Source organism: Juglans microcarpa x Juglans regia, chromosome 2D (genome assembly GCF_004785595.1).
Source record: "Juglans microcarpa x Juglans regia isolate MS1-56 chromosome 2D, Jm3101_v1.0, whole genome shotgun sequence".
NCBI lineage: Eukaryota > Viridiplantae > Streptophyta > Magnoliopsida > Fagales > Juglandaceae > Juglans > Juglans microcarpa x Juglans regia.
The window spans coordinates 6775902-6788480 of NC_054596.1; the positions used below are offsets into that span (position 1 = coordinate 6775902).

The window sequence follows — 12579 nt, forward strand, 5'->3', positions numbered from 1 at the left end:
GCTTGTACGTCCTTCCCACTGATGATAAGGATGTCACTCTTTTCTCATGACATGCTTTCATTGGCAAAATTACCTCACCAAACACATGGCATTCTAGTCTTGGTCACCTCTCTCCTCGGATCACTTCCTTTACCTTACGACATCACAATCTTTAAGTCACTTCTACATCCACTTCGTCTCCCTGCTCGGCATGTCTTGAAGCCAAATCACACGCTCTCCCTCACCCACTCTCACATTCTCAATTGAATTTTCCTTTTCAGTTATTATTTTTAGATGTCTGGGTGCTATCCTCCAGTGGTTTTAGATTTTATTTTTCTATTATTGATGACTTTACAAAGTATGTTTGGTCTTTTCCTTTACGTGCAAAATCTGATGTTTCTCCACTTTTTTTAAACTTCTTTAAATATGTACATAATAATTTTTCTAAAAATATTATAGCTGTTTAATCTAATTGGGGCGGTGAGTTCTGCCCCTTTCATGCTATCTTATAAAGTCTTAGCATTTCACATAGAATCACCTGTCCATATTCTCATGTAAAAAATGATAGAATTGAACGGCGTCATTGCCATATTGCTGAAACTGAGCCCTCTCTCTTTTAGCCCAATCTTCAGCTCCTACCAAATATTGGATTGATGCTTTCCAAATAGCCGCTTTTCTTATAAATAGAATGCCTACACCCATCCTTCATCATATTTCTCCCTTTTAGGCACTTTTTAATTCTCCGTCTGATTATAATTTTTTACTTGTTTTTGGCTTAGCCTATTGGCCCAACCTTCATCCTTTAATCATCACAAATTAGACATGCGATCTGAGCTTTGTGTCTTTTTAGGATATATCTTTAATCACAAGGGGTATTATTGCTTGCATATTCTATCTGGCAGAATTTATCTACTCAGGCCCCCTCTTCAGCCCCTATTACATCAACGTCCACTTCATCAAAATTTTTTCTTCCTTCCTTACCAATTCGGGCCTCCTTTCCAAATAATCAACCTTCCTCTCAACCCAACTCGCCGAACCTATCTTTCCATCTCCCTCCACGGCTCCCTCACTCATTCTCATTTCTAATACTCTAGCCCACGAGCTCATCATCACAAACCCTACCCAACCTTCAAAATCTTCTCATCCTCTTAAAAACACTTCTATTGCGCTGTCTCCTTCAAACCCTCTATATCCTGCTGCTCCTTCGTCCTCCATCCTTTCTTGCATAAACATTCATCCCATGACTACTCGGTCCAAAGCCCTCATCACCCGTCCCCTTCATCAACAAGATGGCATCATTCCATGCCACTATCGAAACACAGTGCCTCCCTCATTGCATATTCTTCCGTCCTCGACTAGCCCACCTCCTACATAGAGGCTTCCAAATTCTCTATCTGGAGTGCTGACATGGCTAGTAAGTTTGAAGTTCTCTTCCAAAACAAGACATGGACTCTTGTTCCTCCCCATCCTTGTCAAAATATTTTTGGTTCAAAATGGGTCCTTAAGACCAAACGGCTTGTTGATGGAACCATTGAGCGGTGCAAGGATTGTCTCGTTGCCAAAAGGTTTCATCAACAAGCCGGGCTTGACTATTCGGAGACCTTTAGCCCAGTAGTTAAGCCAGTTACCACATGTCTTTTGACCTTTATTGCAGTGTCTCGAAAATGGCCTCTTCATCAGTTGGATATATATAATGCATTCTTGCACGGGGACTTGGAAGAAGATATCTTCATGCAGCAACCAACTTGATTTGTTCATTCTGATTTTCCTCATTTTGTTTGTAAATTAAAAAATCTATCTATGGTTTGAAATAAGCTCCTAGGGCTTGGTTTACAAAGCTTAGTTCGAAATTATTAGCACTCGGCTTTCATGCTTCCATTTCTGATTCATCCCTTTTTATATTTACATCTGCTACTTCTTCTGTGTATGTTCTAATTTATGTCAATGACAAAGTTGTTACAGCCTCAAATTCTTCTCTCATTATTGATTTTATATCCTCTCTATTCGTATCTTTCCTGGTCAAAGACCTAGGTTCACTTCATTTTTTCTTGGGAATTCATGTATGTCGCATGGCTAAAGGCCTATTTTTTTATCTCAGTCTGGTTACATCTCTAATCTATTGAAGAAGACTAATATGCATGAGTCCAAAACCGTGTCAACACTTATGCTACATCTGATAAAATTTCAGCCCTTGATGGGTCCTCCTTTGAGGATCCTCATCTTTACCGAATTGTCGTTGGCAATCTCCAGTACCTTTCTTTCACTCGTCTGGATATCTCGTTTGCAGTCAATAAAGTTTGCCAGTATATGCAATGTCCCCATAACTCTCATTGGCAATCTGTCAAACACATACTGCGTTATCTCAAACTCACAATTTCCCTTTGTTTATTTTTCTCTTCTATCTCTCCCCTTAAACTAACATCATTTTCAGATGCTGATTGAGTTGATTGCTCGGATGATTGAAAATTGACAGGTGATTTTTGTGTCTATTTTGGGTCTCACTTAGTGTCTTGGGGTTCCAAGAAACAACCGACAATAGCTAGATCCTCGACTGAAGTAGAATATAAATCAGTTGCAAATACTGCTTGTGAACTTATGTGGATACAAGCATTGTTAAAAGAATTGGAAATTTTTATTTCTGAAGCACTACACATGTTATGTGATAATATTGGTACAACTTATCTTTCGACTAATCCTGTTTTACACTCATGGACTAAACATGTGGATCTTGATTATCATTTTGTACGTAATCGTGTTGCTAACAAAACTCTCACTGTCTCCTTTGTCTCAAGTAAAGAACAAATTGCAGATATTTTCACTAAGCAGCTCTCCTTGACACAATTTGCTCTCCTACGTTCAAGCCTCACCATTCTACCGATGCTGCTTGAATCGCAGGGGGGTATTAGAGCATGTGTACCTGCCTTAGAGGATAACACCTCACAAGCCACGTCCACTGCATCTGCTGCATGTTCTCAATAGAATGCCACCTCCATTTCATCCGCTGCTCATTCTCAACAGAATGCCAAAGCCAACTCTGCTCAATATGGAATATCGTACTCTTCTAGAATGATTATCTTGTAGACTATACATTTCTTCTATAAATATGAGTGCTGCTGTATTGAGGAAAGATGGAATATACGAGAAATATATTTGTTCAGATATAAGCTCTCTTTGATGCATTCTTTCAGACACCTCTGCTGCACTCGGTTTCCTACTGGTTCTAACAATGTACAACTTGTACGTGGCTGAGTTGACTTGCGAATTTGATGAATAAACGCAGGTTTTTTCTGTCTCAAATTAAACCCGGTTTGGATGCATGCATGCTGCTTGATCAAGTTGCTAGCTAGATTATCATGAATTGGCGCGCATCGATCCATTGATCAATTCCAATTGGCATAGATATATATATACATATATATATATATATATATATATATATATCAGACAATAAATTAATGATCATTTTTTCCTACGTATGTACTATGAGTTAAAGTTGATATTTTAAGAGGATGAAATTCTAATTTTATTAATAATCGAAGCCATTATGTACTGCTTATTAAATCCTTTTTGCCCACATGTTAACTCCTATTTCCCCATTTGATATAAAAAAGAAAAAGGCTATATTTGGTTATATGGTTTAAGTTTCATAACACAATATAGAATGCAATACGTACTTACGTAATTCAATCGGACAATTTCTTGCATGCGCGCATATATATATATATATATATATATATATATAGCATCCAAATTATTACGGCCTGTCATGGCATGGAATTATGCATATTACTCCTATGTAACTTGATTTTATCTTTGTTTCATTTCATTAGAAACGAAGAGATCGAGATTGCACTCATGTTAATTGCAAATTAATATATCTAAGGCCAACAGGGAAAAAAAAAAAAAAAGAGCCTTAATACCGTTGCATGAATAAGTAAATATTGAATATTTTCTTGCAGTACCATATGTTAATTTTTTAAACTTATTTGATCAAGAGATATTTATGATTTTTTTTCTCTAATCTAGCATATTATAGATCATATATAAAACAATTATAGGATACAAGAGATAACATGGTGGGAAGTCCCGACATTCATCCCAACCAGCTGGTACAACACACGAAAAAGAGAAAAAAAAAAAAAGGACTTGGGGCCAAAGACTTGAACTCCACCCATTTCTCATAAGGAGAAGCCGCCTGAAGCAATTTTGATACATTTTGATAAACAGACTATAATATAAGGATATGTGTTGCATGTCGCTGGTCTGGACTGACTAAATAAGACTTTCACTACCTTTTTTCCACGGCCCTTGGTTAGGATAAGCAATAAATAGGAAGATAGCAAGTTAGAGAAGCATCAAATCGCGAGTAGGAGACCGTCATGAATAATGGTGGCGTCTGAGAACCACGTGCCACACTAGGAGATTGGATGTTGGTCGGATCTAAAAGATTCGAGGCTGTTAACCCTAAAAATGTCATGCTTGTTGGCGGCAGACTCGCAATGGTGACGGACTCACAATGGTGAGATCCACGCGTGGTTTGGGCCGTGCGTGAGGACTATGCACCATTCTTTTTGATGTTTTTCTTTTACCATCGAAAGGATTGGCAATTGGCGAGTCTTGTGGTGCGGCACGTGACAGTCTTGAGTGATTGAAAAGCAGTAAACCGGTATTTCTCTATATTATGATTAGAAAATTTAGAAAAAACCGGAAAAAAAAAATAATAGAACAGACTATACAGACGGGAGGAGGGTGGGAACCGAACCACCCTCTGGACTGAGTGTTTTCACTGGAGAGAGAAAACGAGTCGGCAGAGATATTTCTGATCTTGTTTCTGAGTCAAATCTAACTTTGACCCCGTCAAGTTGTCAACCGCGAAAAACAATCCGAGTAGTTCATCGATTATTGTCAGCTATTAAATAAATTATATTTTTAATTAGGTTGGCGTACCGATCCATAAATGTCAATTTTTTAATTAAGAGGGTAGGTTTTGTTTTTTTTGTTTTCCTTCTAAATTATTATCATTCAGTACTTTTTATATCAACTACGAAGCCTAGAGTCGTCGCCATGCATATAGCAAGGCATTGAAATATCTATTACTTGGTCTGTTTTTTGTTCAAAACTTTGAAAGATTAAACAAAACAGCCAATCAAGCGAAAAAAAAAAAGTCTCCCAAAAAGCAAACAACTTTACGAAACACAGTTTTTACTGGTCTATGTTTAATGGACGCACCCATCTACGGCCACAAGGACAGAGATTAACAGGCTTTCCCAACTTGTTATTCGGCAGTTGAAGGCTTGAAGCATGTAGCTGGCTATCCTGTTATTCCTTTGTTTTTGTGGGCACCCTGTTATTCCTTTTACGTGCCCTTTATGCTAACGCCACCAAATACCGCACTTCTAGTTCTCTCCATTCCCCTCCACAGCCTCCAAAGCAGACCTCTTGGTTACCACTCGAATCTTTACTCTTGACCCAGTACGAATAGAAAGGCAAAAGAAGCATTTCTGGTTTAGGCAAATACCAGTGATCAAATTGCGGGAGTTTTCAGGGGACAAGGTACGTGTCATGGCTTTTTGCTTGCTTTTGCTTATTTTGCTCGGTTGGAGGGGTTGTTGGGTGTATAGTGTCTTGTTTTTTCTTTGTGAAGGACTGACTTTTTGGGCTTCATGGGTGCCGATGTCTTAAGAATCATGCTTGATTGTGTTTCTGGGCTGATTTTTGTTCTTGGGTTTGCATTGTTTTGTTTTCATTTTGGCGGGTTTGTCTTTATGAATGTTCTTATGTAGGAGTTCTGGGGAAATATATATTATTTTCCTGCTTTTTATTTAATTACTGTAATTGTCCTGATGACAGAGAATAATATGGGGTTTATGAGGATTAAAAGTATTGAAATAAAACAAAAATGTATGCTGATGAACATTTTGTGGATACAATACAATTGAACATTCTATTGTTAACAGTCATTTGAATGCAAAAGAATTACTAGTGGATATGGATTGGAGAACCAACCCATGTTGAGCAGAAATAGTGAGTGAGTTGGGACAAAAGGACTCTCTGCAATAGATTTTTTTTTTTCCTTCTCACCACTCGTAGGCTACTGATTTTTAAGAGAAAAACTCCCGATGGATTCAAATGAACGAGTTTATTATGAATCTAATGAATGATAAAACTCAGCTCACCCAACTAAGCCTTAATCCTCGTTAGTTGGGGTTTACAAATTATAAAACAGAACAAAAATAAAACAAGAAAAAACGAAATGGTGGGGCTAATATAACCATTTTACTGCGCTTTTCCAATTTTAAATTTTGTATTGTTTGGAAAGGTAGGAGACTCAGAATTATGAGCATTGCACTTTAGATCCACTTTTTTTCTTTGGTAAGTTTAGATGAACTCATTAGGATTTATTCTGCCTGGTTTGCATCATAAGTTTGTAGCTTTGGATGCTTTCTTTTATTTGTAATCCCAATTTTTAAAGCAATACAAATTGTTATGATGACTTCTAGTGTCCTTTGGCCTAAGCGGCACTGACTTCGGTATCTCAAGGGTGAGATCTGTGTTCGAATCTCCCCAACCCTGTTGCCTAGAAAAGTTGTTATGATGACCAGTTTCAGAATGCTCATGCGTGCATTCAACACAAGAAAACTTAAGCAGAATTGCTGATCTTTTGATACTTGGACAATCCAAGTTTAACTAGACCCCAACTTCTAATAACAAAAGGTTGAAACTGACCTGCAGTGAAGTTAATCAACACTGATTTTCATGTTCTTCCATGCATTGGATTGCCATGCTCTTCCATACATTGCAAGGCAAGTTGGTTCCAACAATATATGGACATGTCCAAAAACCAGAAAACCTATAAGCCTCTTTACAGGTGTCGCCTGTAACTAAGCATTTCTATTTATAATGCATTTGCATCAGTACATAATATTTTACAATCATCATTAATTATGAAAACGATGGTCCTCACATTTCTATAAATTTATAGTACCTGTGGTGTTTCCTTTGCTAGTTAGATTCTCATATGCCCGCAAAGAAAAAAGGAAAAAAATTATAATGAGCAGAGACTACATTCTAATAAGTTGTGATTTTCTACTTTCGGCTAATGTCCTTTGAGTTCGTATAATTTTATGTTCATCTTATGACAGTGAACCTGTGGTACTTGAGCCCTGAAAGATGTTCTCAAAGCCAGAATTCCAAGAGAGAGCAAAGAATGGTTCATCAAGCTGATTTGGTTATCATTGGCGTCTCAGTTGGTCTAGCCCTTGGAATCTTGATAGCTTCACTGGTATTTTTTGGTATTAGGTGGTACAAAAAGCAAGCTCATCTTCAGCGACGTGCAAATGAGCCTATCGTAACAAGTGGAACCCTTCCTATACGCTCAAATGGCTTTGGTACAAGTAATGACTTTAGTGTGACTCTCACAAATTCGATAGCCCCACAGGGATCAGAAAGACTTCCAAAAAGTTCTCATGTTTATTGGTGGAAACATCAGAATAAAGATCACTTTGTTTCTGCATCAGGCATACTTAGATACTCTTACAAGTACGTGGATTTTGAGCTTTGCTTGAGCATGAATTTTCTTTGAGGGTATATGGAAATAGTTGATTTATACAATTGAATAAATTGGGATTGTTCTAAACATAGCCGAAAAGAGTGTAAAACAAGCCACTTGCTACAAATTTGATCACCACAATATCCCACCCTCTGTTGATCATGACCAATAAAACAAACAAATAAACTAACCACGGTTTCTCGAATAAAAAACTACCTGAAACTAATTTTTTCTAAAACTGAAAAAACAAAGAGTCAAGTCAAGAAGGCACTGCCACCATCCTTTATGTTCGATTCTTTCCTGTTGCCTAGGTTTCGGCAAATCTGCAAACCAAGACAAATAATTATTCAATCTCTTAACACAAATCAATTATAATATTCAGTGGTTATGACGGAAAAGATCACCATCATAAGAATCTCATTCATTTTCCATTAATTGATATGCAACAATATAATCAAACCAACTAAGCAAAGTTTTTATTAGCAAGTTACCATATATATATAGAACAGGTTGAAGGGGGTGGGGTTAATGTGATTCTAAAACTTGACATGACTAGGTTTTAGACTGGGTGAGTTGGTCTTATCTTTCCCAAGTGCTTGCTGCTTTTGGTTTTAGTGAACAATGAATTTCTCTAGCGAACTTCTGTTTTATTTCTCCTTCCCTTCTATTTGTTTAAATGGTACTCATGAAGGATTTTTCTCATCTAGTAGAGGTCTTTTGACATAGTGATCTCCTTTTGATTTTACATACAAAAAGTCTTCTTTTTTATGGGTACTTCTCTCTAGTAGAATTTAGGCACCCCCACCCAACCAAGAACCTAAGAGTAAGTTGATAATTGATCAGTTGAGGAATGTAATATGTGTGGATCAGTTGAAAACAAAATCTTGTAGGTGGTAACTGTTGCACAAGCATTGAGATGAGAATGTTGTCCTCGTATAGATTCAGAAGTGAGCATTAGGATTGATAGTTTGTACCAAATATATGGTTTATTTAGGCCATCATGTTTTTCCAGGGATATCCAGAAAGCCACACAGAATTTTACAACCATTTTGGGTCAAGGGTCATTTGGTCCAGTCTATAAAGCAACATTGCCTACTGGAGAAGTGGTAGCTGTGAAGGTGCTGGCTTCTAATTCCAAACAGGGAGAGAGAGAATTTCAAACAGAGGTAAGTGCTCGATTGGCCTAGGAAGGATGAAGTTCCTTCATTTCTCAAAATTTATGTTTTTTGAAAAAAAAAAAAAAAAAGATTCTGCCTAATATATGTGATATTTTAATCTTTTCCCTTTTATGTAATCCTATGATGCTTTGTGATAAAATATCTTCAAGAGCAAACACATTGATCCCTTAAAAAGAACTAAAACCTTTCAAAACTTTCACCAGGGGCATCAAGTTCAGTTAGAAACTGCATCTCAGGATCCAAATTAAAAAGAAAGTCCCCTGGGAATGTGGCCATCTGAGGGATTGTAGAATTCCTCTAAGCCCTTATACCTCTGAAGAACTTTTGTCGCAAATGCATCAATTTTCAATTTGATATTAGAGAGAGAATCACAGTATCATGAGGTTATTTTGTTTTTCAAGTATGACAGTATTATGATTACTAGTATATGTATGTACTTGTGAAAAAAAGTCTGGCCATTGTATGCCCTTTTCTCTTGTGAAGAGCATCAGAATCTATGAATGGAAAACAATGCATAGAGTGGGATTTTGGTCTTCCAAGGTGAATTTATGTAACTATGGTTTTCCTATGCCAAAAGTGAGGTTTCTTTAATAATACTTAAGGGTTCTTGTCCTCTTTTTTTAATTATAAATCATCCATGAAGCATGTTATTTTTACCAAATTAGCGGGTCATGATACAGGTATCTGTGCTTGGAAGACTGCATCACAGGAATCTTGTAAATTTGGTTGGATATTGTGTAGATAAAGGACAACACATGTTGATTTATGAGTTCATGAGTAACGGGAGCTTGGAAAACCTTCTATATGGTAAGCTCGTAAGCTCGTAACCCTCTTTACTATCTAGCTAAAGATTTCTTTTTTCATGGTAATCCTCTGCTGGAAGACATCTGCTCTACTTGAGAAGAGGGGAGAGAAGACATATATTCTCTGGTTGAGTTGAGCATTAAAATTTATGTTGATGGTGATCAAATTTGATGGGGAAAAGTTTACTAAAATTGCATGTTGTTTCATGCTTATTAATTTCGCAATCATTTGTGTGAGCTGTTCTTTGGTAAACTGGCAGTCAACATGACTAAAACTTCGCACTGAAAAGAGTTTGTGGTCATTCTCACCAAGAATCATCCTCCCGTGCATTTTGCTTAGGTCAAGAAGAACAGATTTTGAGCTGGGAAGAAAGGCTTCAAATTGCTCTTGATATTTCCCATGGGATTGAGTACCTTCATGAAGGGGTATGCTGAATATTATGCGTTTTTTCTATCGCATGAAAAATGTTCTTATTTAGTCTATTCATATGAAAATTATTGAACAGGCAGTCCCACCCATCATACATCGTGATTTGAAGTCTGCGAATATACTGTTAGACCGATCAATGAGAGCCAAGGTAAGCTAGTATACAAACACTATCTATTAAATCCATTTGTATTGGAGATTTATAATAGTACTGCTGAGATATTATATGCATATTAGCCTATGTAGTTGTGACTTTTGATTTCTTTGTAATTTATGCTGATTTTAAGAGCATAAATTACTGCCAAGGCAAACACAGAGAGAAAAAAAGAAATAGAAAGAAGGTCATAAAGAGAAACAATACTCCACTTGCATGGTAGATAACATCTTTGTCATACTTGTAGGTTGCTGATTTTGGGTTGTCAAAGGAGGAGGAGGTTTTTGATGGCCGGAATTCTGGTCTGAAAGGCACATATGGGTACATAGACCCAATGTACATGTCAACAAACAAGTTCACAATGAAGAGTGACATCTACAGTTTTGGCATTATCATCTTTGAGCTCATCACTGCCATCCACCCTCAACAAAACTTGATGGAATATATAAATCTTGTGAGCTTTTAGCTCTCTGAAGTTTTTGTGTTTAATGTTTTACATTACCAAACTTCTAGATTATCAAGTTTTATTTATTTTAATACTTTGTTTTAAGGCTGGAATGAGTCCGACTGGCATTGATGAGATACTTGATAAGGAACTTGTTGGAGAATGCAGTCTTGAGGAAGTGAGGGGCCTTGCCAGTATTGCTCACAGATGTCTGCACAAACTACCAAGAAAGCGACCTTCAATAGGAGAAGTTTCTCAGGCTATATTGAAGTCAAAACAGAGGCACCTTGCCAAAGTAGATACCATGTCTTTTGCAGGCAGAGACATTTCACGAGCAGTGAGCCGAATAGAGGATCAACAGCTTGAGTTAAGTAAGATGGCCAGCTTGAAGGAGAGAGTGGCTAAATGACCACAAACGTCATATTTTTTCCTTTTTTTCTTTTTCGTTTTCTACTTTTTTCTTTTTCATTTTTCCTTTTTAAAAGTAACTCCTTTCTCCTTTGGGTGTTCCTTGAGTAATGCCAATGATAGCAATGGCAAACGAAGTCGATAGGGAAATGAATTGATAGCATCTTCTGCAAATGAGTATTTCCATAGTCTCATTATCTACCTTAGCTAGTTGACATAAAAACTATTTAAAAAACGTGTCATATTGAGTGTGACTGAAAGTTACAAGATTTAAGAAGAAAAAAAAAAAAGTAGTATTGCATGTCATTGCGGGTCCACTCAAGCGTCCATGTCATTGCAGTCGTAACCTTATCATCTTGCATTATTTTAAATCTGCGGGTCCACAAACTGCCAATTACAACCTCATTGGTATTTCGTCCTCCATTTTATGCTCAATTTTGTCTGGACTATTTAAATTTCAGACTAATTCAGAGATGGGCTCCCTAATCAGCTAGATCAAGATAAACATCCACTTGGCAACTCCCGGTAATTGACTAGTTTCTTTATGTTTTGATACGAAAAGATATGTTGCATAAAATATGCAACAAATATAAGAAATTGTACGATTAGATAAGGCTGGCTATTATATTGACAGCGACTCGTACTAGAAATTAGTGAGAAAGCATCTCAAAGAAAAGATGAAGCAGCTCCTCATTTTGACAAGGATTCTGAATTGGCAACTGGTTAAGAGTAATAAGGTTTGTTGATGGTAGAAAATAAGTGTTAAAGACGTATAAATATTTATTTGAGAGTCTTATTTAATAAATTTATGATTTGAGTTTTGTTATAAATCAGTCATTGTTCACATCACACTCTCTACACTTATAACTTTTCATGGGATGTGTGAGTATTTTTTATAGGGTATATGAATGTTTTTCATCGGGTGTAGGGTGTGAGATGATGAATAGTGACTGATGAGAATAATTTTTCTTTAATTTTATGTTATTTTGGTACTTTGGGTCATGGATATTTCCGAATTTTTGTGAAGTTTTTAATTTATTTCATTGAAGTATTTATTTGGTGTTTTGATGGAGAAACATACATTTTTGGTTTTGAATAAATGAATTTATATTTTATGGAGAATTTTGAGTATATAAATACGTTATGAGAGATGATTTTAGGTTATAAAAGCTAACTCTCTTGACCTACGGGGTTAGGGCGCAGTTACAGTTAGTATTAGAGACAGGTTAGAGATTCTCCATATTATAATAAGGAGTGTGATGAAATTTAAGGTTTGAGGTTCTGCAGACTATAAGGTTTTGGATATTTGGGGGTTTAGGAAGTAAGTTTAGATTTGAGAGTTTAGATTTGAGGTATAGAAATTTGAGGACTAGGAGATGATTGTGTTGATATTTAAAGTTTGAAGTTCTATAGACTATAGTATACGAGGTTTTGAGTTCGGCAGACTTTGGAAAATAAGTTTCAGATTTGATGTTTAGAATTGTGTGGACTGCAAGGACTAATCTTGTTGGTACTAGAGGTTTTAGAATCTACAGGTTTTAGGCAAGATGTCTTATGAAATTTAGGGTGTTGGATTTTGAACATTTTAAGAACTGATTTCATGAAGATTGAGGTTTTAAATCCTGTATACTCATAC

At 36.5% G+C, this 12579-nt stretch overlaps 1 protein-coding gene across 1 annotated transcript; it reads left to right on the forward strand.

The window, feature by feature from the left end:
• Nucleotides 1-5205: 5205 nt before the first annotated feature.
• LOC121248198 (calcium/calmodulin-regulated receptor-like kinase 2) lies at nt 5206-11131 on the forward strand. Its single transcript, XM_041146586.1, has 8 exons — nt 5206-5532; nt 7122-7518; nt 8541-8694; nt 9387-9513; nt 9850-9935; nt 10016-10087; nt 10338-10544; nt 10642-11131. The coding sequence occupies exons 2-8, from the start codon at nt 7187-7189 to the stop codon at nt 10942-10944; spliced, it is 1281 nt and encodes a 426-aa protein (XP_041002520.1). The 5' UTR covers nt 5206-5532; nt 7122-7186; the 3' UTR covers nt 10945-11131.
• Nucleotides 11132-12579: the final 1448 nt, after the last annotated feature.

Bases quoted from the DNA above. Each gene is read 5' to 3' on its own strand.
- LOC121248198 (XM_041146586.1), top strand. From the start codon at position 7,187: ATGGTTCATCAAGCTGATTTGGTTATCATTGGCGTCTCAGTTGGTCTA. The intron at 7,519-8,540 runs GTACGTGGATTT...ATGTTTTTCCAG, and splicing joins ATACTTAGATACTCTTACAA to GGATATCCAGAAAGCCACAC. The intron at 8,695-9,386 runs GTAAGTGCTCGA...GTCATGATACAG, and splicing joins AGAGAGAATTTCAAACAGAG to GTATCTGTGCTTGGAAGACT.